This window comes from Elephas maximus, chromosome 3, assembly GCF_024166365.1.
Source record: "Elephas maximus indicus isolate mEleMax1 chromosome 3, mEleMax1 primary haplotype, whole genome shotgun sequence".
NCBI classification, from domain to species: domain Eukaryota; kingdom Metazoa; phylum Chordata; class Mammalia; order Proboscidea; family Elephantidae; genus Elephas; species Elephas maximus.
This window is the reverse complement of record NC_064821.1, coordinates 193,689,824-193,714,406: the sequence shown is the minus strand read 5'-3', so window position 1 is coordinate 193,714,406 and position 24,583 is coordinate 193,689,824. Positions and strand designations below refer to the sequence as shown.

Sequence of the window (24,583 nt, the reverse complement as noted above, 5' to 3'; positions counted from 1 at the left end):
ACAGCAGCTGGGAGTACAAAGCAAGGTGTGTATAATTTTTGTATGAGAGACTGACTTAATTTGTAAACTTTCACCTAAAGCACAATAAAAAAAAATAGTTGCCAAAAATTTTAAATACTTATGAAAAAATTCAAATAGAGCTGGTAATAGGGAACCTAAGGTTGAGAAGGGAGAGTGTTGACATGTTGTGGGGTGGTTTACCAATGTCATAAAACAATACTTGGTACTATTTGATGAGAAACTATTTTGTTCTGTCAACCTTCATCTAAAGTACAATAAAAATAAAAATAGAAAACCACAAATATTTTAAAACATTTCAAATAGACAGGTACCAAAATCCAGATGAACACTGTCTAAGATTTATGAAGGGCATAAAACAAGACTCCACAAAATGGAAAATCACACCACATTCCTCGCTGGGAAGAATTATTATTGTAAACATGTAGCTACTTCCCAAGTTTAAAAATAAAAACAATGCTTCTGCAAAATTAAAAAACATATGTGCTTCAAAGGATACTATCAAGAAGGTGAAAAGACAATCCACAGAACGGGAGAAAATATTTGCAAATTATATATCTGATAAGGGACATTATCCCTAAAACACAAAGAACTTTTACAATTCAACAATAAAAAGAAAAATAACCCAGTTAAAAAATGGGGAAAGGATTTGAATACATGCAACTAAAAAGATATTCAACATCATGAGTCGAGTAACCAAACCAGTTCCCATGCAGCTGACATCAACTCATAGTGATCCCATGTGTGGTAGAATAGAACTATGCTCCATAGTTCCAGTGGCTTTTTAACATATTCACAAGCTTGTGCAGCCATCTCCATTGTCTAGTTCCAGGACATTTTCATCACCCCAAAAAGAAACCCCATACTCAGTAGCAGTTGCTCCCCATTTCCTGGCTGACTTTTTATAAGTAGATCACCAGGCCTTTCTTCCGAGGTACCTCTGGGCCTCAGTATCCAAGTCCCAGTTAACCTTTTGCACCACCCAGGGACTCCTGATTAGTCACTGTCGATGTTGTTAGTTGCTATCAAGTTGATTCTGACTCATAGTGATCCCATGTGTTACAGAGTAGAACTGCTCCATAAGGTTTTCTTGCCTGTAATCTTAACAGAAGCAGATCACCAGGACTTTTCTTCTATGGTACAAGTGCGTGGGTTTGAACCGCCAACCTTTAGGTTAGTAGCCAAGAGTAAACTGTTTACATCACCTAGAGACCTTTGTTAGTCATTTAAAAAACCCATTCCCCCGGAGTGAATTCTGACTCATAGAGGCCCTACAGAACAGAGTAGCGTTTGGAAGCCCCATAGGTGTTTCCAAGGCTATAATCTTTAAGGAAGCTGACTGCTGAATCTTTCTCCCAGAGTGGCTGGTGGGTTCAAATCACTTACCTCTTGATTAGCACCTGGTCACTTAACCACTGCACCACAGGCTCCTTCATTAGTCATTAGGGAAATGCAAATCAAAATCACAAAGAAATACCACTTCAAACTCACTACCCACCCAGTCCCCAGGGCGTCAAACTCACTAAAAAAAAAAAAAAAAAAAGATGGTTATAATCAAAAAGACAAAAAGTACCAAGTGTTGGTGGGGATGTGGAAAAATTAGAACCCTTACATATCGCTGGTGGGAATGTAAAGGGTGCAGTCCCTTTGGAAAAGTTTGTCAGTTCCTCAAAAAGCTAAACATACAGGTACTATATGACCTAGCAATTCCATCCCTAGATATATCCAAAAGACTGATAGAATGTGTTCACACAAAAACTTGTATATGTCTTAGGGTGGGCTCTCTAGAGGCGCAAAACCAGTGAAGCATGTATATATATACACACATATATACATTCACACATATATATGGAGAGATTTATTTCAAGGAAATGGCTCACGCATTTGTAGAGGCTGGCAAGTCCCAAATCCATGGGTCAGACATCAGGCTGGAGGCTTCTCCTGACTCACGTGGTTTCAGGGGCTGACAAACCCAAAATTGGCAGGTCAGGCAGCAGGTTGCTGGCTCACAGGGCTGTGAGAGGTGGCGGATCCCAAAATCTGCAGGTCAGATTGCAGGCTGCTAACTCACATCCCAAGAACCAGAGGTCCAAGGATGACAAGTTGGATGCAGGATCGAGAGGGAGCGAGCTTTGCTTGAACATCCACATACATTGGAGGCAGGTCACATCTCCAATGAAACTCCCCTTTAAACTGTTGGGGTGCTCACATCAGATCACAAAATGGAGGATGATTACATAATATCTGCCCAAACCACTGAGAATCATAGCTGTTATGGATTGAATTGTGTTCCTCCAAAATGTGTGCCAACTTAGCTAGGCTACGTTTCCCAGTATTGTGTGGTTGTCCTCCATTGTGTAATCTGAAATAATTTCCCCATGTGTCGTAAATCCTACCCTCTATGAAGTTAATGAGGCAGGGTTAGAGGCAGTTATGTTAATGACGCAGGACACAACTACAGGATTAGGTTGTATCTTGAGTCAATCTCTCTTGAGACATAAAAGAGAGAAGCAAGCAGAGAGGAGAAGGACCTCATTACCACCAAGCAAGAAGAGCCAGGGGTGTGAAGCGTGTCATTTGGACCCAGTGTCCCTGTGCTGGAAAACTCCTAGAACCAAAAGAAGACTGATGACAAGGATCTTCCCCCAGAGCTGACAGAGAAAGTCTTCCCCTGGAGCTAGTGTCCTGAATTCAGACTTTTAGCCTCCTAAACTGTGAGAGAATAAATTTATGTTTGTTAAAGCCATCCATATGTGGTATTTCTGTTATAGCAGCACTAGATAAAACCTCTATTAAAAAAAAAGCCTCCTAAACTGTGAGAGAATAAATTTGTTTGTCAAAGCCATCCATACGTGGTATTTCTGTTATAGCAGCACTAGATAACTAAGAAAAATGGCCTAGCCAAATTGACACATTACCTTAACCATCACAGTCTACCTTTTGTCAACTTGACACTTGTACACATCTCCTTAAACCATAATCTCTAAATAAAGACAATTATAAAGTCATACTTGCATCTAACATGATACAACATACAACCAAAAAAGCACTAGCCCCATTTACATCCTATATTTTATAATAAGTAATGAAATAAAAGAAAAAGGTATTTTCTATGTATATACATATATAGATACACACACACACGCACACCAACACACACAGATATAACAAAGCAAAGAAATACTAAAAATAACTAGTCCTCATTTCTGCAACTGGTCACATGGTCATAGCTGGTATTCAGAACTACCTTCTTCCGCCACCCATTCCATACTCCCTTTGCCCTCAGCAAGCACCTGAGCTGGTTGTAGTTTTTTGCCTGGTGGGGTGACCCAAACCTTCATTCCTAAAGGGTCTAGGCCATTAGTAGTCATGTTGGAATTGGGTTGCTATAGTTTTCCATTGACTTTAATCAAAGGGCATGGTAGTACTAAGAGACGTCCTAAGGAATCTTCCACATTCCAGACATACTATTCTTTACCTCCGTTATGTAATATCAATCCTATTTCCTCTTAGTAATCAGGATCAATCACACCAGCCAATATGGTAACTCCCTTCTTTGCCTGTTGACCCAGAGGCATAAGGAGAAGCCTAAAATGGCCAGTTGGCATTCTTAACATCCAGTTCAATGGAATCAGTGCTGTGTCTCTGGTGGGAGCATCCCTCCCTTTGGAACTAAGACCTCTAAATCCACAGAGCATAGGGTTGTGGGGACAGGAAGCAAAAATTTTGCCAGTAGGTGAATAGGAGCAAGAATGAGTGGTGCCACTCCCATTTCCACCCCTTGATTCCTGGACCCATGAATCCTGGCTATGGGAGAAACAGCAGAGGATGCTGATTTAGAGCATATACAGCCTCCTGGAGGACACTGCCGCAACCTACCTGGCATGTTCTCCATTATCCTGAAGTGAATTCCATGAGCACAGCCCACTGTCACACTTCATTTGCTGTGAAGTGAATTCCTTGATCCAAGGCAATGCTGTGTGGGATACCATGATGGTGGATAAGGCATTCTGTAAGGCCATAGATGGTAGTCTTGGCAGAAGCATTGCATGCAGGAAAGGAAAATCCATATCCAGAGTAAGTGTCCATTCCAGTATGAACAAAACACTGCCCCTTCCATGATGGAAGTGATCCAATGTAATCAACCTGTCACCAGGCTGCTGGCTGATCACCCCTAGGAATGGTGCCATATTGGGGACTCAGTGTTGGTCTCTGCTAATGGCAGATTGAGCACTCAACCATGGCCGCAGCCAAGTCAGCCTTGGTGAGTGGAAGGCCATGTTGCTGAGCCCATGCATAACCTCCATCCCTGCTAACATGGCCACTTTTTTCATGAGCCCATTGGGCAATGACAGAGTGGCAGGGAAAAGAGGCTGACTGGTATCCTCAGAACGTGTCATCCTCTCCACTTTATTGATAAAATCCTCTTCTGCCAAGGTCACCCTTTGGTGAGCATTCACATGAGATAAAAACATCTTTGCTTCTTTGGCCTAATCAGAGAGGTTTGTCCGCATGCCTCTTCCCCATACTTCCTTGTCATCAATTTTCCAATCACGTTCCTTCCAAGTCCCTGACACCCAGTCAAAGCATTTACCATAGCCCATGAATCAGTATACAATCACATATCTGGCTGTCTTTCCTTCCAAGCAAAATGAGCGGATACACTGCTCGAAGTTCTGCCCACTGGGAGGACTTCCCTTCGCTGCTGTCCTTCAGGGATGTCCCAGAAAGGGGCTGTAGTGCTACCACTGTCCACTTTTGAGTGGTATCTGCATACCACACAGAGCCATCTGTAAACTAGGCATGAGATTTCTCTTCCTCAGTCAACTGGTTGTAAAGAACTTCCCACAAGGCCATAGGTGCAAACTAGGAGAAGGAAGGTAATGTGACGGGAGTGAAGACCATGGGCATTTGGGCCACTTCCTCATGCAATTTACTTGTGCCTTCAGGTCCTGCTCAGGCCCAATCTTGTACATACCACTTCTATTTAATGATGGAGTGCTATTGTGCATGTCCAACTTTATGGCTCTGTGGGTCAGACAACACCTAGTTCATGACGGGCAGCTCAGGCCACATGGTGACTTGGTGTCCCACGGTTAAGCATTCGGCCTCTAGTAAGGCCCAGTAACAAGCCAAAAGCTGTTTCTCAAAAGGAGAGTAGTTATCCGCAGAGGATGGCAGGTCTTTACTCCAAGATCCTAAGGGTCTGCACTGTGATTCACCAATAGGAGCCTGCCAAAGACTCCAAACAGCATTTCTATCCACCACGGCCACCTCAAGCACCATTGGATCAGTCGGATCATGTGGCCCAAGTGGCAGAGCAGCTTGCATAGCAGCCTGAACCTGTTGCAGAGCCTTCTGTTGTTTTGGCCATTTTCCAACTACTGATCCTTCTTCTTTGTTTCCAACTTTTGCATTCCAATCACCAGTAATTATCAATGCATCTTGATTACATGTTTGGTCAATTTCAGAACGCAGAAGTTGGTAAAAATCTTCAACTTCTTCATCTTTGGTCTCAGGGGTTGGTGCATAAACTTGAATAAGAGTCATATTAACTGGTCTTCCTTGTAGGCATATGGATGTTATCCTGTCACTGACAGCACTGGACTTTAGGACAGATCTTGAAATATTCTTTTTGACAATGAATGTGACACCATTCCTCTTCAATCTGTCATTCCTGGTGTAGCAGACCATATGATTGTCCAATTCAAAATGACCAATACCAATTTCATCCATTTCAGCTAAGGTGTAGGATGTAAACCTTTATTAGTTCCATTTCATCTTTGAAGACTTCCAGTTTTCCTAGATTCATACTTCATGCATTCCATGTTCTAATTATTAATGGATGTTTGCAGCTGTTTCTTTTCATTTTGAGTCATGCCACATCAGCAAATGAAGGTCCCAAAAGTTTGACTCCATTCATGTCATTTAGGTCAACTCTATTTTCAGGAGGCATCTCTTCCCCAGTTTTATTTTGAGTGCCTTCCAACCTGAGGGGCTCATTTTCCAGCCCGATATCAGGCAATGTTCTGCTGCTATTCATAAGGTTTTCACTGGCTAATTCTTTTCAGAAGTAGACTGCCAGGTCCTTCTTTCTAGTCTGTCTTAGTCTAGAAGCTCCGCTGAAACCTGTCCACCATAGGTGGCCCTGCTGATATCTGAAATACTGGTGGCATAGCTTCTGGCATCACAGCAACATGCAAGCCACAACAGTACAACAAACTGACGGAAAAGTGGTGGAAAAATATGCACAGGGTTGCTGTAATGAAAACAGTATAGCAAAGGAATAGATGAATGCAATGGAAAAGAATGCAGAAATATTATATCTGTATATGCCATTTCCTACATGGTAACAGTGGTGTTTCAAATTTGCAAGGGATAACATTTTTATTAAATGCTGATGGAGAAACACTATAAATCTTGTTTTCAAATTAACTTCTCTTTTATTAATCATATCAGGATCTAGTTATTTGAAAAATAGCATTAGATTTTTTTTATCCAGAGACGCCTACCAGTTGGAACCGACTCTGGCAACAAGTTTGGTTTGGTTTTTGGTAGAGACTCCTTGCAGCTCTGAGACACTTCATATGTTGGAGCCTATGGCCTCCAAAATCAACTCACGCTCCTTACCATGGCATTCAAGGCCTTTCATGATCTGCCCTCGCCTCCCCCAGCTAGCCCAAACGTAGGTATGTAGACGCCAGAATAGGTATTTCATACCTTCCACTGGATCGCAGCGTCTCTTCTCCAGCTCTCACCTGACTTGTTTAGCTTCCATTTCCTTCAGATCCCTTAGGTGCCCCACCGAGTTGAATATATCATCTTATTCCTGTTTTTAATTAAAAACAAAAACATTGCCATAGAGTCGATTCCGACTGATACCGACCCTACGGGACAGAGTACGGCGTCCCCACAGTTTGCAAGGCTGTAAATCTTTTAGCAAGCAGCCTGCCATGTTTCCTCCGCAGAGCGTCTAGTATGTTTGAACCCCGAGAGTTGGCAGCCGAGCGCTTTAACCACTGTGCCCCCAACCGTATTATATGTAATTGCCCCCATGCCTACTCCGCTACATTGTGAGTACCAGAAAGGCAATACTCGTGACTTACTCATCTTTATACCCTCTGTTTTTAAAGCAGTGCTTGGCGCACAAAAATGAAAAAGCCAGGAAATTCTTCAAATGACTTTGAAACATATCGATTCCCTTTCCCTAAATAGATAACTGAAGCGTAAAGCGTTGTAAAAGTCGCGGGAAGTCTCTCTCCAAGGCCAGATGCTAGAACACCAGACAAACGTAGCTGAAGTTGGGCGAGAACGCCCTCTACTCTCTCACTCATGCGTACTGTCTTCCTGGCTACCAACTTGCCCATAACAAAGATGGATTCTCCTCGCTCCATTTCTGCCTTTAAATTACTCATAGCAGCCATCTTTCTCAAGGGTTAGTCACAAGCCGGAAGATCACACCCTACCTGTCTCAGACAACGCTAGACGCCTTTAAATCACGTACAGTCCAATCGGAATCGACATTGCTACCGGAAGCGCTTGGCCACAAGACCGGAAGGGACTGTGCGTAAGGGCGTTGGGGGCGGAAGTGACGGGAAGGTGGTAGTGGGGTAGTTGGCGGGTGGTTGAGCACAGCCGGTCGCCATGTCCGCGGGGAGCGCGACGCATCCTGGAGCTGGCGGGTGAGGCTTTTTGGGCGAGGACATTGGAGTGAGCGTGGGGTCACGGGAGAGGCAGAGGGATCACGGAAGCTGCGTTTGTGTGGAGGGGCGTTTAAGCGGGAAGTGTACGGATTGGAGGGTCGGACTCTTGGGGAGAAAGATGGGGAGCAGGCCTGGGGCCCTTGAAAGGGTTGGCGGGGAGCGGAGGGAGGAGAGAAGCCGATACTTTCGGAAGGGCGAGCCAAGATGACGGCGAAAACGAGGGCATGTGGCACAGAGTGGAGTCTTTTCCGTGGAGATAACAGAGTAGAAAGGCAGTGGACACTGAGAAAGGTTTGAAAGAAATGGGGATTTTGAGACGTAGAGTCTTTAATTGTCTATTTAAGGAGAAATGGAATTTTAGACTCGGTAGAAGATCGGAGGGGTAAAGGAATCAGGGTAGAAGGAAAATGGGGTGTTAAAGTCGCTGTAAGGGAAGAATAATATAAATGAAAGCTTTGGGAGTTAATATTTATCTTTGTCTTTCTGTAGGCGCCGCAGCAAATGGGACCAACCAGCTCCAGCCCCGCTTCTCTTCCTCCCACCGGCGGCTCCAGGTGGGGAGGTCACCAGCAGTGGAGGAAGCCCTGGGGGCTCCACAGCTGCTCCCTCTGGAGCCTTGGATGCAGCTGCTGCCGTGGCTGCGAAGATCAATGCCATGCTCATGGCCAAAGGGAAGCTGAAACCAACTCAGAATGCTGCTGAGAAGGTACTTGAAGTTGAAAGAACTAATTGTGGTTCTTGTAAGGGTTATTTGTAGTCTTGTAATCTCTGTATCATTTATGTTAATGGAAGGGAAAGCAGTGGTACAATAATTTGAAGATCATTTAGTTTTGGAACTTACCAGATGACATTTTGTCATACTTGTTTTTCTGAAGCAGTTTTGAGTGGGCTGATTACATTTTTGTGGACCAAATAGCTTGTTTTGTCTATGTTCGCTTAGTTCAGTTTAAGTTCTTTGTATTCATTTAAAAGATGTAATATGTTTTGGGTATACGGGCGTTTTCTCTGAAGTTAAAAGAGAAGTTCAGGTGGAGTGAACTCTAAAATGCCTCTCTCTAATTAGAACTACAGATATTTACTTAATGACTACTTAACTGTTGTTAGGTGCCATCGAGTCAGCTCCGACTCATAATGGCTCCATGTACAAATAGAATGCAGCGTTGCCTGGTGCTGCATCATTCTCACAGTTGTTGCTATGTTTGACCCCATTGTTTCAGCCACTGTGTCAGTTCGTCTCATTGAGCGCCCTCTTTTTCCCTGACCTTCTACTCAACTAAAGTACAATTAAACTTTAACCAAGTAGATGAATAGTTTATATATGGGTTCTTGTTTTTACACCAGTTGAGGAAACGATTTAGTCATTTTATAAAATCCCTGGTATATTTCGAATTTTACAGCTAGAAGCTTTTAGTTCACCTTGCCACAGAGTGCAAGAATACTCCAGCAGGATAATAATTATGGTGGCTGTTTGTGTTGAAAGAATGCTTTTCATTTTTTTTTTTTTTAATCCTTATAAGAATTCTGGAATAGATTATTGTCACTAGTTTACAGATATGGAAAATTAGGCTCAAGAATGATTTAAAGTAACCAGTCCAAGATCTGCAAGTGGTAGGTGCAACCATCTGACTTTAAATCACCCAGACAGTTGGTCATCTAGCTTGTTTGAAAGCCTCTAAACCCAAAACCAAACCCGTTGCAGTCAAGTCGATTCCGACTCATAGCGACCCTATAGGACAGAGTAGAACTTCCCTGTAAGGTTTCTAAGGAGCACCTGGTAGATTCGAACTGCCAACCTTTTGGTTAGCAGCTGTAGGTAGCACTTAACCACTCTGCCACCAGCGTTTCCTGAAAGCCTCTAGAGGTGGAGAATTATATGCTTCCAGGCAGCCCATTCTATTATAATTTTCACTTGAGAAAATATTTTTTAGCTTAAATTAAAGTTTGCCTTAGTAACACATGAAGAGGTGAGTTCGGTGTTTGAAAGTGCGCTCCTTTGTTGAGCCTTCCAGTTAGTTCTATAGACTGTTTATCAGTAGGCCATAAGCTGTCTGGGTTCCTAAATATTCAGAACTGTTAGCGAATTGGAAGCTAATCCATGTAGTTTTATGGTTTGTAAAGATTGTGTGAGTCAGTTGTCCATTTCTAAGGTCTACGAGGAAAATTAAAAGCCCACTGACAAATGCATAATGTTCTTTGAATGTTAAGATTCTTAATACTGATGTTAATAATATACATCATATGTTTTCTCTTAGAAGTAATCTTTAAAGTGATAGTTAAAGTCAGCAGGAGATAGCATGGTGTATAAATAACAGGGTTTGAGTCAGAAGCCCTGGGTTTAAAACCCAGAACCGGCAATTGCTGCTTGTGTGGTTTTGGCATCACTGAGCCTCAGTTTCATGTAGTGGGGTTACTAATATAATATCTGCACTGTCCAGTACGGTAGACCTAGCCACTGTGGCTGTTCAAATAAAATTTAATATTCAGGTTCCTCAGTCCCTTGAACTGTATTTCAGGTGCTCAACATGTGACTAGCAGTAACCATACTGGACTGCTCAGATAAGGGCGTTTACATCATCACAGTAAGCTCTGTTGGATAGTCCTGATTTGTACCTTTAAAGGTGGTCATAAGGATTCAGTGAGATAAGTGCATACTATAAAGTGCTAGTCAAAGGAAAGGTAGTATTGTTGAGTCTGTATTTAGTTTTGCCTTCACATTTTTTAATGTATCTAACTGTATTTTACGTTTCTCGAGCAGATCTGCCAATATTGGTGGAGGGCATCCAGGGTTGGGGAGGGCCATCTCACGATTAAAACTCTTTCACATAATGTTCAAATTCAGCTATCTGGATTTACCTGTAGTTTAAATATTGAGAGAATCAGGCTTAGGATCTTCCTTGGCTTTTTATCCATTCTCTTTGTTCTTCCGTAATAGAAGGTAGTGGAAGGATTAGATACGATTTAAGGGTTCTTGAGGATCAAATTAGTAATTTGATGTGCTGTCACTAAGTTTGGCACAAAGGCAGCAAATACTGTATGAATGGCTTGTATGGGTTGTTATGCCTTGGACTCTACCCTGTGTTTTACTGCACATACAGCCAGTTAATTGAAGCATCATAACTTGGCTCTGTAATATTCCTTTTGGAGGTTGCAGCTTCTAGTCTATAGAGTTTCTTTAGTTATATGGCTATAAAAATACACACATGGCCAAGGTTACAGAGAAATTCTGATGATGGCCGTCAAGTAAATTGACTTCATGGTGTCATTTTAGTAAGATTTTGTTTATTTCATTTATGAAGAATGACCAAGGAGTTTTTCCAAGTGTGTTGGCAGCCAGATGAAGGGAACGGTAGGGAGGTGGTGGGACTTGGGAAGGGGTAGTTGTAAACCGTACAACTAAAAGATTTTACTCCGTTTTGTAAACTTTAATTTCTTTCTCTTTTTGTAGCTTCAGGCCCCTGGCAAAGGCCTGACTAGCAATAAGAGCAAGGATGACCTGGTGGTAGCCGAAGTCGAAATCAATGATGTGCCTCTCACGTGTAGGAACTTGCTGACTCGAGGACAGACTCAAGATGAGGTGTGGAGGAGTTGGGCCTCTTGTTTGGGGAAGGTGGTGGGTGAATGTTGTTTCCGAAAAACAGGACCTCTAAACACAAACCAAAAAACCAAACCTGTTGCCATCAAGTTGATTCCAACTCATAGCGACCCTGTAGTACAGAGTAGAACTACTCCATAGAGTTTCCAAGGAGTGGCTGGTGGATTCGAACTGCCAACCTTTTGGTTAGCAGCCGAGTTATTAACCATTGTGCTGCCAGCGCTCTGCTAAAACAGGAGTCGGATATTTGTAAGTGGGTTTTGGTTATAGTCTCTGAAGTCAGGATTAGGTATAATTTAACTTTGGAGGAATTTCTTAATGAAGGTAATGAAACAGATGAGTGAACTTCCTGGGTTGGTTTGAGTAAAAAAAAAACAATGGAACTGCAATTTCAAGTATTAGAGAGAACTGATTCCTATCTTAGTGGTGGAATGAATGAATGGGAAAAGGCTATCCTGCCATCTGCCATTGGAATCCACCAATCACCACGTCATTTTTTTAATAGCACATTTCCCTCTTTAGATCAGCAGACTCAGTGGGGCTGCCGTATCAACTCGAGGGAGGTTCATGACAACTGAGGAGAAGGCCAAAGTGGGACCAGGGTGTGTATGCTTTTTTACTGGGGGAAGAGTTGGGCGTACAAATAATATTAGCTTTGTATTTTTCATTCTTGGGGAATATATGTAAATATCTGGTTAGTAGTTTGATACATATGCACTAAAGGAGAATCTCGGGCATCTTAAATAGGTATAAAAAGTGTTGGCTGCTATTTTTTTTCCTATGGCTTTTTGGTTTTTCATTTTATAACGTTTTTATTGGAGGGAATTTTAATTACAAGAAAGTGTAAAAGAAAGTCGTTATTAACATTTAATATGTATACTTCTAAACAATTTTTACTCCCCTATGGGAACATTTTCCCCTGTAGGAGCTCATATTTTGTTGTAATCTCCTTTTAAAAAGGACTGCACATCCTTCTATCAAACTCCTCATTGCCTCGATGATGATTGTGGGTTGTAGGTTATGAATGTAAACATTTAATATCAGCTTCATTGCTTCCATTATTTAATGTTTGAGCTTCTCTCCACTATAAGTTGACAGGTACTTGGGGGCATGCAAGATTGTTAACATTGGCTTAAATTAAGTATAATTAGGGGGTAAAATTTGCTCCTACTCTAAACCGAGGATGTACTCAAAACCAAATATGAAAGTATTATCTGTGTGCTAGTTGCTGTTTTGAATTTTGTCTTTCTTTAAACACATTTGTTTTTTTATCTACTGCTTTCTACTAACCGTACGGTTGTTGACCGCTTTCTTCACTGTTATAACCAGAATTTGAGCTACCTTTTACATTTAGAATCTAAAGAGTGTTTTTAGTTGGCGCGGGCCTTTAAAAATGTGCCTCATTAATTTGGATGGCCACGAACACCTGTGCCTGTAACTGACTAGGCATCCAATAAAAGGAATTCTGTTCTTGAGCATTGGATCATTTCACTTGGTCAGATACTAATTAATGAGTCTGTAAGAACAGGTTTGATCCCCATCTGAGCAAGTTAACTTTAAACAAGAAAAATTTGTTCTACAGTTGGAAAACCATGATCTCAGAAATTAACTACCGATACTCCTTTCCGTGTATACAGTGTCTTTTCTTACCTGGAAATTTTAAACATCACGGATCAGAGTTAGGAACTCTTTGACTGCTTCTTTGGGTATGCAGTTTGATAATCGGTTTATATTTCTCCTTACAGGGATCGACCGTTGTATCTTCATGTTCAGGGCCAGACCCGGGAATTAGTGGATAGTAAGTAATGTTTTTAGCTCATGTATCATTTTTTGTGAAGGTTGAAAATTCAGGGCTTTGCGTAACAAGTTGACAGACTCCCTGATGGCTGTTAAAAGTCCTGTTTTTGCAGTGCGCACAAATGTGTGCATGGGGGCTTGAAGAGTAACTCATGAAATGGATTAATGCTTGAGTAATTTAGCATTGTCCTGTCTTTTATCTTTGGGCACTGGTCAGTTCGTTTCATTCTTTGGTTATCTTACTATCTGTGTCTTTCCCTAGGAGCTGTAAACCGAATCAAAGAAATTATCACCAATGGGGTGGTGAAGGCGGCCACAGGGACAAGTCCAACTTTTAATGGTGCAACAGTCACTGTGTATCACCAGCCAGCACCCATCGCTCAGCTGTCTCCAGCTGTTAGCCAGAAGCCTCCTTTCCAGTCAGGGGTATGTTTTGTGAAGGGATCATTAACAGCTGTATCATTTCTTGAAATTCTAATCTGAAAGTTACCCACTGTTAATATTCAATTAATGGACATTTAGGTTTTCATCCGAGCCACACCTTTTCATACTGCCGTATTTTAGAAAGAGGATTGATAGGATCAAAGGGTATAAACACTGTACATTTTCATGTTAGTGGTTTGAATTTGTATTTGTGAACTTAATGGCAGCTGGAGGACTAAGAAAGCTGAGTCTGATGAAGCAAGACTCTGCTGATACAATCCTCCTAGAAAAAAGGGTTGGAGAGAGCAGCCCTTATTGGAGAGTATCACAGGGCTGACTGTACTGCCCAACATTCTAGTCCATTTTTACAGGAGATTGTCTTTGCTATTAATTTCTTACTGACTTACGCTTTACTGTCAGTTGGGCGGAGGTAGAGTGCTTAATATTAGATCTTGGGGTTTTTCTCCTCTTCAGCATCTTTTTTGCAGAGCAGACTGAGGTGTTTATGTTGTAAGAAGGGACATGGAATATGTAGTTCTCGTTTAAATTAAGTTACTTGATAGAGTTTATTTTTATGTGCTCGTGGTAGAAATTATAGGGGTCATTATTCTGGAAATGATTAAAGATATCTGGGGAATTACATAATTTCTACAAGATCAGGGTTTATTTATATTCGCTATTTAATCTGAGGTACTCCTTTCTTCTTACAGATGCATTATGTTCAAGATAAATTATTTGTGGGTCTAGAACATGCTGTGCCCACTTTTAATGTCAAGGAGAAGGTGGAAGGTCCAGGCTGCTCCTATTTGCAGCACATTCAGATTGAAACAGGTGCCAAAGTCTTCCTACGGGGCAAAGGTTCAGGCTGCATAGAGCCAGCATCTGGCCGAGAAGCTTTTGAACCTATGTATATTTACATCAGGTATGGATGGACGGGACAGAGAATGTTTTAATCCTTTTTAGCTGATTATTGGTGCAGGTGGAAATGATTCAGAGGGACCAAGAGAAAATGGGCTTAATTAGCAGTAATGTGAGGGATTTAGGTTAAACACTAGGAGTACTCACTTGATCATTAGTTAATAAAACTGTTGAATTTGGAGGGGGAACTGTGTCTGAAAGCCCTTACATGCTTATCTGACAGAATGATTTCAGTATTCAAGGCCTTGGGTTTCACACAAATCTTTGATCCTAAAACAAATGGTGCTGAGCTTAAAATAAGTTTCATTTAAACCTATGACAATTTAAATACGTTTTATAGTAATTTTAATATCCCTTTATATCAAGAAATACCGTTACTCAGAGAAAGAGGCCAGTAAAATGCTTGTGGTAATGAAACTAGTTACATCTAAAAGGGCTTCTGTGGCACTATTTTTTGATTTTCAGAGGCTTAGATTTGAGCTACAGTGAATATATTGAAGTAATCATAAAATTAGCGTGAAAGGGAAGGCTGAATTCTGTCTTTTATTTTTCTTCCCTTTGAATTCTTGGTTCTTATTTCTTTGCAGCCACCCCAAACCAGAAGGCCTAGCTGCTGCCAAGAAGCTCTGTGAGAATCTCTTGCAAACAGTGAGTTAAACGTTTGTGTCTTTCAGAAGAGTTACTGCCATTTGGGGGTATGTCTTAGCTATTTTTTTCATCCTAGTAACTAACATCCTCTATAAAGAAGTCAGGCTCACCTAGTTGGGGTTACAGTTGCATACATTTCTTATTCAAGAGCGATTGCAGTGTGGAATTTTGAAGCCTGTGGTATATCGGTATCAGAGAATCTCAGTGTTGTTAGTTATGTAACTATTTCAATCCTGGTCAGTTTGTGATGAGCATTCTAAATTCTTGCTAAGATTAGCTTTAGCTAAAGGGTAGAGCAACAGTAGTTTAAAAGCAATTAGCAGTGCCTTTGGGATAATTGCTGATTTGATTATCCATCCTTTTTATTCTATAAGTAAATAACAAAAAGTTAAACTGTGTGGCTATTTCTGTAGCATCTAAAGGAAGTCAGGCTTCAGGGTCGAATATGTTCAACCTTGTATTTGGATTAAGGATACCCCATTGGGAGGTTGCTTTCTTCTAAGCAGATAACCTGTTGGCCAGTCCTTGTACCGGATAACTTCCCTAGCCAATCCCTGTTTTTTTCTTTGCTGCTCCTTGAAGTTATAGGCTTAATAGGATGCTTACAATGAAGAACGGGAGGGAAAAAAGAAAATATAAGAATCATATCTTACTTATCTTCAAATTTTTAGCATCTAACATAGTACCTTGCAAACAGTGGTCACCTGTTAAATGTTGAATAAATAAATTAACGAACTCTTACAATTATAGTAAAAATTTAGAAATTTCTTAATTGCTGAGTTTTGGTGGCTCTCTGGATGAATTTGTACCCCAGAATTGGATCTAGTTTGGGGGATTTAGGATTGTCCATGCTCCTGATTCCTAAAACCTAGCTTAATAATTTACAGACGTATCTGTTATTATAAGTTATGTTAAACAAGTCTAAATTTGATTGAACCGTTTTAATCTAAACACTTTAATTTCTAATTGTTCTTCATCTTAGAGTTGTATAATCAGAGCATTATAAATACAAAGTGAATTGAAACTGCCTTATATTAAGTTGTTTTTCTCTCTTTCAGGTTCATGCTGAATATTCTAGATTTGTGAATCAGATTAATACTGCTGTACCTTTGCCAGGTGTGTATACCTTGAAGTATTTTCATTTTTAAAAATTGCTAGTTGTATATAAATGATGATACTTGAGGCTAGACTAACTGTGCCAGGGCACTAATGTTCCCTTCAACTTGGGGTAATTTGGAAAGTCATTCTTGCCTCAGTATTTTTCTTCCCTAGATATTAAGTTTAATATTCAACTAAAATGTCTCATTCTGCTGCAGCTGATTAAACACTTTTTTTCTTCCCCCTCAGGCTATACACAACCCTCTGCTATAAGTAGTGTCCCTCCTCAGCCACCATATTATCCATCCAATGGCTATCAGTCTGGTTACCCTGTTGTTCCCCCTCCTCAGCAGCCAGTTCAACCTCCCTTTGGAGTACCAAGCATAGTGCCACCAGCTGTTTCATTGGCACCTGGAGTCTTGCCAGCATTACCTACTGGAGTCCCACCTGTGCCAACCCAATACCCGATAACACAAGTGCAGCCTCCAGCTAGCACTGGACAGGTAGGATGGCAGGACATGCAGCATACCAGTGAACTAGGGAAAATGGGGTTGGGCAAGGGGGGTGGTGGTATTTATTACTCATAAAGAAATCATGTAACGTGAAACATTTTTTTTTTTTTCCTATTGTCTTCTTTCTGTGGTCCCATCACCAAACGACCTGAGTACTTTGGGGCAGTGTGTACATGTGTGTACATCATCCTAAAGTTTCGGTTGGTTCTACAAGTCTTGCCACCAGATAGTTGTTCAGAGCAGGGATCAGCAAACTGTAAAGGGCCATATAGTAAATATTTTAGGCTCTGTGGGCCGTATAGTGTCTTCCACTTTCTTAGTGTGGTATGAAAGCAACCATAGACGATACCTAAATGAATGAACTTAGCAGTGTTCTAATAAAAACTGTATTTGTGAAAGCAGGTGGTGGGCTGGCATCAGTCATGGGCCGTAGTTTGCCGACACCGGGCTTTGCAGTATTAAGAAAGGAGAACCAGGCAGCCTACACCACACCTCTACATGATTGGAACTTAGCAGTTCTCATTTTAAAAAGAAACGTTATACCATGTACAGGTGTTTCTAACTTTCCAAACTTAAGTATTGTAAGTGCTGGTGTATTTCTCAATTTAAGAAACTCAAATTTTAGGAGGAGAGTAGATAGCTCATTTGGATGGGGAAAGACTGGTGAGAGCATGGTAATGGATTTATGATGGGCCCTTCTCTGTGAGTCTTTCATAGTGTACCCATGCCAGAATAAACTGCAGCCTCAAACCATTGCCCAGCCCCTACCCATGGGCTGTGAGCACTGACGAGAGCTGTACACACTAAGACAAAAATAGGGGGTTTATGAGCTAATTCTGCATATGGCCCTTAGTCATTATTACTTTACATTTTGTATTTAAGCAGACCTAGAGTTCCCTGGTGGCATAGTGGTTAAGGGTTCATCACGCCATCTCATATTTGAGCTGCGTGATTTTGGAATGTAACTTAACCTATCCAGGCTTTGGTTTCCTTACATATAAAATTGGCACCATTATATTATCACAGGGGGTTGTGAAGATTATGTAAAAGAGCCAAACTGTCAATTAATGTTAGCTGTTTATTATTAATAGTAATAGCAGTTTATTTTTTAGAAGTGCTTACTTTTTAGAAGTGTAATACAGATTTTCTTTTGATCATCCCTTATTCTTTTTTGGAATAACCTCTTAAAACATTAGACAGACTTGCTCTTGAAACAGCAACCTAATAATAACCATGGAAGTGACAAATGAAGTTGCCTTTGCCACGAGCATTAGCAGCAGTTACGACACAGAAAGAGCTAATCACATTGATAAAAGGACTTGAAATAAGTGAATATTGTTGCTGATGTTGCGGGAACTAAGTCCTCAGGTGGAGTTTTCATTGTTAATGAGCGTATTTGTCCCTAATGGCTCAAGGGACACTACAGGTTTTTCCTGAGAGTTCAAAGTAGTACTGTATATAGATTGTCAATTTCATTTCCTCTGGGATGAAGGTGGGACGGCTAGGAGACACCGTTAACAAATTTTATGTGAAGGAAATTAAGGACCAGGAGAGGAAAGATTCAAATAATACATGTTAATCACTAAAGTATATCGTAAGCATTGTTTACTTATTTGTTAGTTGGGCATTCTCACACTCCTTTTCCTCCCTTGATTTGTTTTGGTCCCAGAGTCCGCTGAGTGGTCCTTTTATTCCTGCTGCTCCTGTCAAAACTGCCTTGCCTGCTGGTCCCCAGCCCCCGCCCCAGCCCCAGCCCCCACTCCCGCCTCAGCCTCAGGCACAGAAGAGGCGATTCACAGAAGAGCTACCAGACGAGCGAGAATCTGGACTTCTTGGATACCAGGTTAAATAAAATACCTTGTCTTGCTTTCCTCTTCTTAATCTCCTACCATATGCTCCCTCTAAAGAAAGATAGATTCACATCTGTATCAACAGTCTTCCCAGTTCAGTGCTAAGATTTCTGCTTTCTGGAATCCATTTAGGTTAGGTTTTTATCAAACTTGGGGGATTAATTTAAAGCGTGAATGTTCCCCTTCGGGTGGGTTTTTTCTTAGGTTTCATTAGGGCAATGTGGTAAGAGAATACAAAGCTCTCCACCTAGAGAGAAGTCTTCTGTAACTGGCATCTGGAAGGAGTTCTGTAGAATTCTGTACTTCCTCTTTTTTCTCTTCAGTTTTCTTTTTTTTAATAATTTTTATTGTACTTTAAGTGAAAGTTTACAAATCAAGTCAGTCTCTCATTTATAAACTTACATACACCTTACTACATACTCCCAATTACTCTTCCCCTAATGAGACAGCCTGCTCCCCCCACCAGTCTCTTTTTATACTTCCTCTTTTTTATACAACTGATTTACCAATTGCTTTGAGTCAGTTTTGAATCATGGCGACCCCATATGTGTCAGAGCAGAGCTGTGTTCCATAGGGTTTTCAGTGGCTGATTTTTCAGAAGTAGCTTGCCAGGCCTTTCTGGCATACTAGGTGGACTGGGTGGACTCAAACCTGTAACTGAGTGCGTTAGTTAATGCACCACCCAGGGACAGTCGTACAACAGACTTTTGAAAGCCTGTCATAGTTCTTTCTTCCCTAAGATTTCATCAAAAGCCTCCATTCTACCAATATGTGTTTTGTATTTAAAACTTTGGCTTTAAATTTGGTATTTTTCTTCCTGAAAAAGAGGATGATTTCTATCTGTATCACCCCCAATCTTCCGTCCCTTCCTAAAAAAGGACTGCCAGAAACAGACTGATTTGTGCACATATATAATTGTACACATACACTGAAGAATTAAAAAAGATTATTGAAATATTTTGTTTGATGCAATTTTGCTTTGTTTTAGCAGAGAAGAAGCACTGTTGCTTTTTGCCAGAACCTGTAAAGCATTCTTTGAAACAAATTTTGAGGCATTTTAGAGTTTATACAAACTAGTTGAATTATGGGTAGTCAGTTGAAAACAGACAGACGTAACAAAATGAATCACAGCATCCCTGACCAAGAGAAAGTCATCCCTACTTTGACCACTGTTATAATTCAAAATCCTAAAGATCTGTGTAGTTCAGTTTAATTTACTGCAATTTATAAGAAAGATGAGACACTTGACAGTTACATTAAGGAGCTAAAGCCAATACAGTAGTTGTAGGTTTGCTAATGCCACTGTATTTTTCTGCTCATAGCATGGACCCATTCATATGACTAATTTAGGTACAGGCTTCTCCAGTCAGAGTGACATTGAAGGTGCAGGATCGAAGCCGGCAAGTTCCTCAGGCAAAGAGCGAGAGAGGGACAGGTAAGTTCATTGGAACATCATTAAGTGAATACATTTTCAGATGTCATTTGCGTCATTAGCTATAGTAATGATCATTGCCACAGGCTTCAGCATTCTGACTGAAATCATTTGGATCAAACAAGCTCTGGTTTGTTGTAATTGATGCATTAGTGGAGAACAATAATATGCCTTTTAGAGTCTTAGAAGGAGTTACACTCAGCTTTAAATCAACACTTGCTTATTCAGACTTCTTCCTTTGCTTTCATTGTCTGCATCTTGGCATTTTCCTGAGGGTAGGCATAACAGAAGTGTTCAACAAGTGAGCCATTTTTTACTACCTGGCATCATAGAATATCATGGGTGGAGCCACTTGAATGGGAGTCCAGCCTCCCATCCAGTACTTTAAGTCTCCTTTCTTATAAACCTTGATAACTGGGAACTGACTGCTTCCCACAACGGCTCATTCCACTTTTGGCGTGTGGGCCTGCCTTTTAATTCTTAAAAACTTGATAATAGTTTAAAGGATCAGGTGGAAAGGGTTCATATTAATGATTAAAATTCTTGTCTGTTTGATAAGTTAGATTGATAGAATTTGTTTGAGAGAAAATTTCATTTTGTTTTTTAACAGGCAGTTGATGCCTCCACCAGCCTTTCCAGTGACTGGAATAAAAACAGAGTCTGATGAAAGGAATGGGTCTGGAACCTTGACAGGGAGCCATGGTGAGTAAGGTGTAGCTGGGGGAACAGGGAGTGACTAAGACTGGTCTGAAACTATTAGTTTTCTAACCTGATATTCATTCAGGTGTTTAATCCAACCTCTGTAATCTACTGGCTAATAGGGCACCCTTTTTTTTTTTTTTTTTTTTTAATACAGATAGCATATAGTTACATACCCTTTTATTTTGAACTGACCAGTGTCTAGAAGAGACTCAGGCAACTTACATTTTGGAGCCCTGGTGGCTTAGTCTGGGTCCTTGGTGGTGCAGTAGCTAAGAGCCGTGGCGTGCTATGGCTGGGAAACAATAATGTTGGCAGTTCACATCCATCAGCTGTACTCTGAAAGCCTGTGGAGCAGTTCTGCTCTGTCCTGTAAGGTTGCTGAGTTGGAATCAACTCAGTGGCAACGAGTTTGGTTTTTGTTTTTTGGTGGCATGGTGGTCAAGAGCTACGGCTGCTAACCAAAAGGTCGACCGTTAGAATCCACCAGCCACTCCTTGAAAACCCTATAGAACAGTTCTACTCTGTCCTGTAGGGTCGTCGTGAGTCAGAATTGACTGGACAGTAATGGGTTTGGTGTGGGTATAGTTACACAGCCTTTTATTTTCAACTGACTTGTGTCTCGAAAAGAGACTGCTTACGTTGTATACATAGCATTGGTGACGTAAAAACCCTAGGAAGTACTAATGATTGGTCATTTCCAAATTTTATTGCTTATGATATCTGAAAACCTGGAGGTAATCTGATAGAGACTTAATACAGATTGTTTTGTCTTTGCCTGGCGAACTGAGCCACATCTCCTCTCATAGCTGTAATGGTTGATAGTGGTAGTCCTATGGCTGTTGGGAGCAATGTCTCTTAGTATCCCAGAACTCTACGTCCTGTAGAGGTAACATGCACTCAGTTTTGGTCATTGCCTAGAGTCATAATAAAAATGAACGGAAGAAAATAATTTTTTTCTTTTCTTAACTTCTTTTCTTTTAACTCTTTAAAAGGTGAAATATCAGCCCCTAGAGTCTCACTTGCTAACTTTCCTTTTTGTTTTCTTTTTTTTTTTTTTTTTGTGTTTCTTTTTTCTTTCTCTGTTTTCTTACATGGTTCTGGTGGATTCACATTTGCTGATGCTGGTGCTGTTTTTCGTGTGATCATCAACGTTTTTGGGTGACCGTTGACCATGTGACCTCAAAATGGTGTCCAACTAACCACTTACAATTAACATCTTTTTTTTATTAACGATTTTATGGTATTATCTTTTTTTTTTTTTGGTGGGGTATGGGGCTGGGGTGTTTTTCTCTATTCTAGATTATCCAGCCAAGAAGATGAAAACTACAGAGAAGGGATTTGGCTTGGTAGCTTACGCTGCAGATTCATCTGATGAAGAGGAGGAACATGGAGGTCATAAAAATGCAAGTAGTTTCCCACAGGGCTGGAGTTTGGGATATCAGTACCCTTCATCACAGCCACGAGCTAAACAACAGATGCCATTCTGGATGGCCCCTTAGGAAACGGTGGACCAGAATTTTGACCCTCGATGACTCTTCTTTAGCAATAATGCATGTGTTTGATTTATCAAGACTCTGGGGTCCTGTACTGAGAACCATCTTGGACTTTTGCAGAAGTTAGAGATACAGTGTCCCCTTCCTAAAGGGGCTCCATTCTTTTTAAAACATCCTTATTTCTGCAGTGGCATAGCATCTGTTAAAATTTACTTAGAATCACAAACTTGTCTCTGAAGCTTTTTTTTAACAGTGAATGAAATGTCCTTGTTCGACAGAGCATCCCAGCAGGGTCATTCCCATATACATCTGACTGGGCCCAGCGTTTTCCATGTGGAGAAACTTTTATTTGTATTTTACTACTGTCTAGTCAATTTTGATAATAACTGGTTACAAACAAAGCCTTACCGTTTATTAGTGGGGAAGTGGTTTTAAGACCATCCTTTACCTTCAGTACTTAATTCTAAGAGATCCTCATTCATATTTCAGTTTTGAACTCTTTCTCTTTGGAAAATGCCATTTTACTAAATTAAAATTGTTGGATATAGCTGGATCCTGGGTAGGAAAATGAAGTTATTTTTTCATTGTGTCTTTTTATTGGGATGATCCAAAGCTGGCACCTTCAGGCACACTTGTCTCAGATAGCCATAGCTCTTTTTTTTTTTTTTTTTAATTGACCTCCTAAGCTCCTTCTTTGTCTTCACCTGGGTCAGAGACAACTACTTGACCAAAAGCTGGTCGGAACTCATCACAGAAGTGAAACACAGTGGCCTATCTCTCTCAGAACTGGTTGCAGCTAAAATAGAGAGATTTGACTGCACATGATAGGATGGTGGACTTAGTGACTGAAATTGCAACTTGTCCTTTTTCTTGGCATTACAGGTTTTGCCAAAAGAACTTTTTTGTATCAAATATTGATGTGTGAAAGTGAAGGAGCTAGTCTGCTGAACCAGAAGTAGTTTGAGATACTGAACTGTCATTTTTGCACATTTGAATACTTGCAGGCTGGCTTTGTATAAACGTGTCGTCTGGTTTCCTATATGTTGTAAATATTTAGACCATAATTTCATTATAAATAAATGTATGAATATTCTCCTTGGTTTCTGTGTTCCTTTTCTTTCATAATCCAGCCATACACTAATAGTCATAAACTTTGGACTTACAGAATGATGAAATTATAACCTCTTCACCAGAAAAAAAAAATATTTGGACCCAGAAGTTTGTATATAATTTCAAGGGTTTTATGACTCTCCAAAGTACATCTTTAAAGTCCAGATGAAAACTTTAAACATCATTATGCTATAAGTTACCCGTTTTTAAATTTTGTTGTTAGCAGCCATCAAATCGAAGCCTTCTCTGTCAGTCTCACACACAATGGAAGAAAACACTGTCCTGTTTTATGCCATGCCCAAGACTGAGTGTAGGTCAGACCACTGTGATCCATAGAGTTGTCATTGGCTTATTTTTGAAAGTAAATTGCCAGGCCCTTCTTTTACATATTTTAGCTCTCCTGGTTGATTAAGGCAGCCGGAAAATTTGTAGGTTTGAGGTCATCCAGAGGCACCTTAGAAAAAATCAGGCATTGAAAAACCTTATGGAGCAGAATTGTACTCTGATACATGGAGTTGCCATGAGACAGAATTGAGTTGGTAGTGTTTCAACAGGAGCTGGGCTCTTTTTTTTTTAATTGTGGGAAAGGAGGAACCCAGTGAATGAAACAAAATTTTAAAGGAAATGGAAGTTATTCTTGGAAAGACATTCTTGAAAGGGAAGTTCCTTCCAGCACCTGTGTGCTACCTCTGAAGAGGAATAAGCTGGTAGTGCCTTAAGCTATCACTATATTTCATTCAAGGCCACTTGCAAGCTTTTGAATTTTACCGTTTTCTGCTGCAGGGTGCTATCATTTATTTAAAACAAAACTGGATTTTTGTATACCTTACCTTTCATACACGTTTAAAATACACGGGATAGCTAGAGTATTGTGAACGTCTGCTTTCAAGACCTCATCTTGGTTCAAGAGCCGAAGTCATTGCAGCTGCTCCCTGGGGGGAAATTTCCTCTATCTGCTGTTAAACAGGCTTTTTTTTTTTTTTTTTTTTATCTCAATCCTGTTGTTTGGGAAGATTTGGTGTCCTTTTCCTCTCTTTTATTACATTTGGTCAGATTTTTTTTTCCCCACAAGCAGCAAACAGCGCTGAGCGAGTTGTTATTCAGTGTTTATACCTTCCTACTACCTTCCTTTTTCTCTTGAATTTTCTGAAAATAGTTCCTGTCATCTCGACACCACAACTTAATACTTTTAAGAGCTCGGCTGCTACCCAAAAGGCCAGCTGTTCAAATCCACCAGCTGCTCTGTAGAAATCCAACGGGGCAGTTCTACTGTGTGCTACGGGGTAG

At 40.6% G+C, this 24,583-nt stretch overlaps 1 protein-coding gene, 1 long non-coding RNA gene and 2 other non-coding genes across 5 annotated transcripts; 3 read left to right on the top strand and 1 right to left on the bottom strand.

Moving 5' to 3' along the window:
• Positions 1 to 623: 623 nt before the first annotated feature.
• LOC126073737 (uncharacterized) lies at positions 624 to 7,360 on the bottom strand. Its single transcript, XR_007516839.1, has 4 exons — positions 7,125 to 7,360; positions 6,739 to 6,847; positions 3,898 to 6,277; positions 624 to 2,058 (listed from the first exon to the last, which is right to left on the bottom strand). It is a non-coding gene; the product is annotated as an uncharacterized LOC126073737 (long non-coding RNA).
• A 248-nt stretch (positions 7,361 to 7,608) lies between these two features.
• KHDC4 (KH domain containing 4, pre-mRNA splicing factor) lies at positions 7,609 to 23,279 on the top strand. Of its 2 annotated transcripts, XM_049880738.1 has the most exons (14): positions 7,609 to 7,700; positions 8,211 to 8,427; positions 11,167 to 11,295; positions 11,836 to 11,915; positions 13,059 to 13,111; positions 13,373 to 13,536; positions 14,244 to 14,455; positions 15,039 to 15,099; positions 16,158 to 16,215; positions 16,447 to 16,700; positions 18,379 to 18,552; positions 19,882 to 19,994; positions 20,602 to 20,693; positions 21,993 to 23,279. In XM_049880738.1, exons 1-14 carry the CDS (start codon positions 7,663 to 7,665, stop codon positions 22,190 to 22,192), a joined length of 1,845 nt encoding a protein of 614 aa, XP_049736695.1. In that variant the 5' UTR covers positions 7,609 to 7,662; the 3' UTR covers positions 22,193 to 23,279. The 2 variants fall into 2 exon arrangements, with proteins under 2 accessions (XP_049736695.1, XP_049736696.1); XM_049880739.1 differs by lacking the exon at positions 21,993 to 23,279 and having other exon boundaries at positions 19,910 to 19,994; positions 20,602 to 20,695.
• On the top strand, positions 13,760 to 13,888 carry LOC126074165 (small Cajal body-specific RNA 4). Its single transcript, XR_007516967.1, has one exon. It is a non-coding gene; the product is annotated as a small Cajal body-specific RNA 4 (non-coding RNA).
• On the top strand, positions 17,379 to 17,513 carry LOC126074161 (small nucleolar RNA SNORA42/SNORA80 family). The gene has a single exon (XR_007516963.1). It is a non-coding gene; the product is annotated as a small nucleolar RNA SNORA42/SNORA80 family (small nucleolar RNA).
• Positions 23,280 to 24,583: the final 1,304 nt, after the last annotated feature.

Bases quoted from the DNA above. Each gene is read 5' to 3' on its own strand.
- KHDC4 (XM_049880738.1), top strand. From the start codon at position 7,663: ATGTCCGCGGGGAGCGCGACGCATCCTGGAGCTGGCGG. The intron at 11,916-13,058 runs GTGTGTATGCTT...TTCTCCTTACAG, and splicing joins AAGGCCAAAGTGGGACCAGG to GGATCGACCGTTGTATCTTC. The intron at 13,537-14,243 runs GTATGTTTTGTG...TTCTTCTTACAG, and splicing joins AGCCTCCTTTCCAGTCAGGG to ATGCATTATGTTCAAGATAA.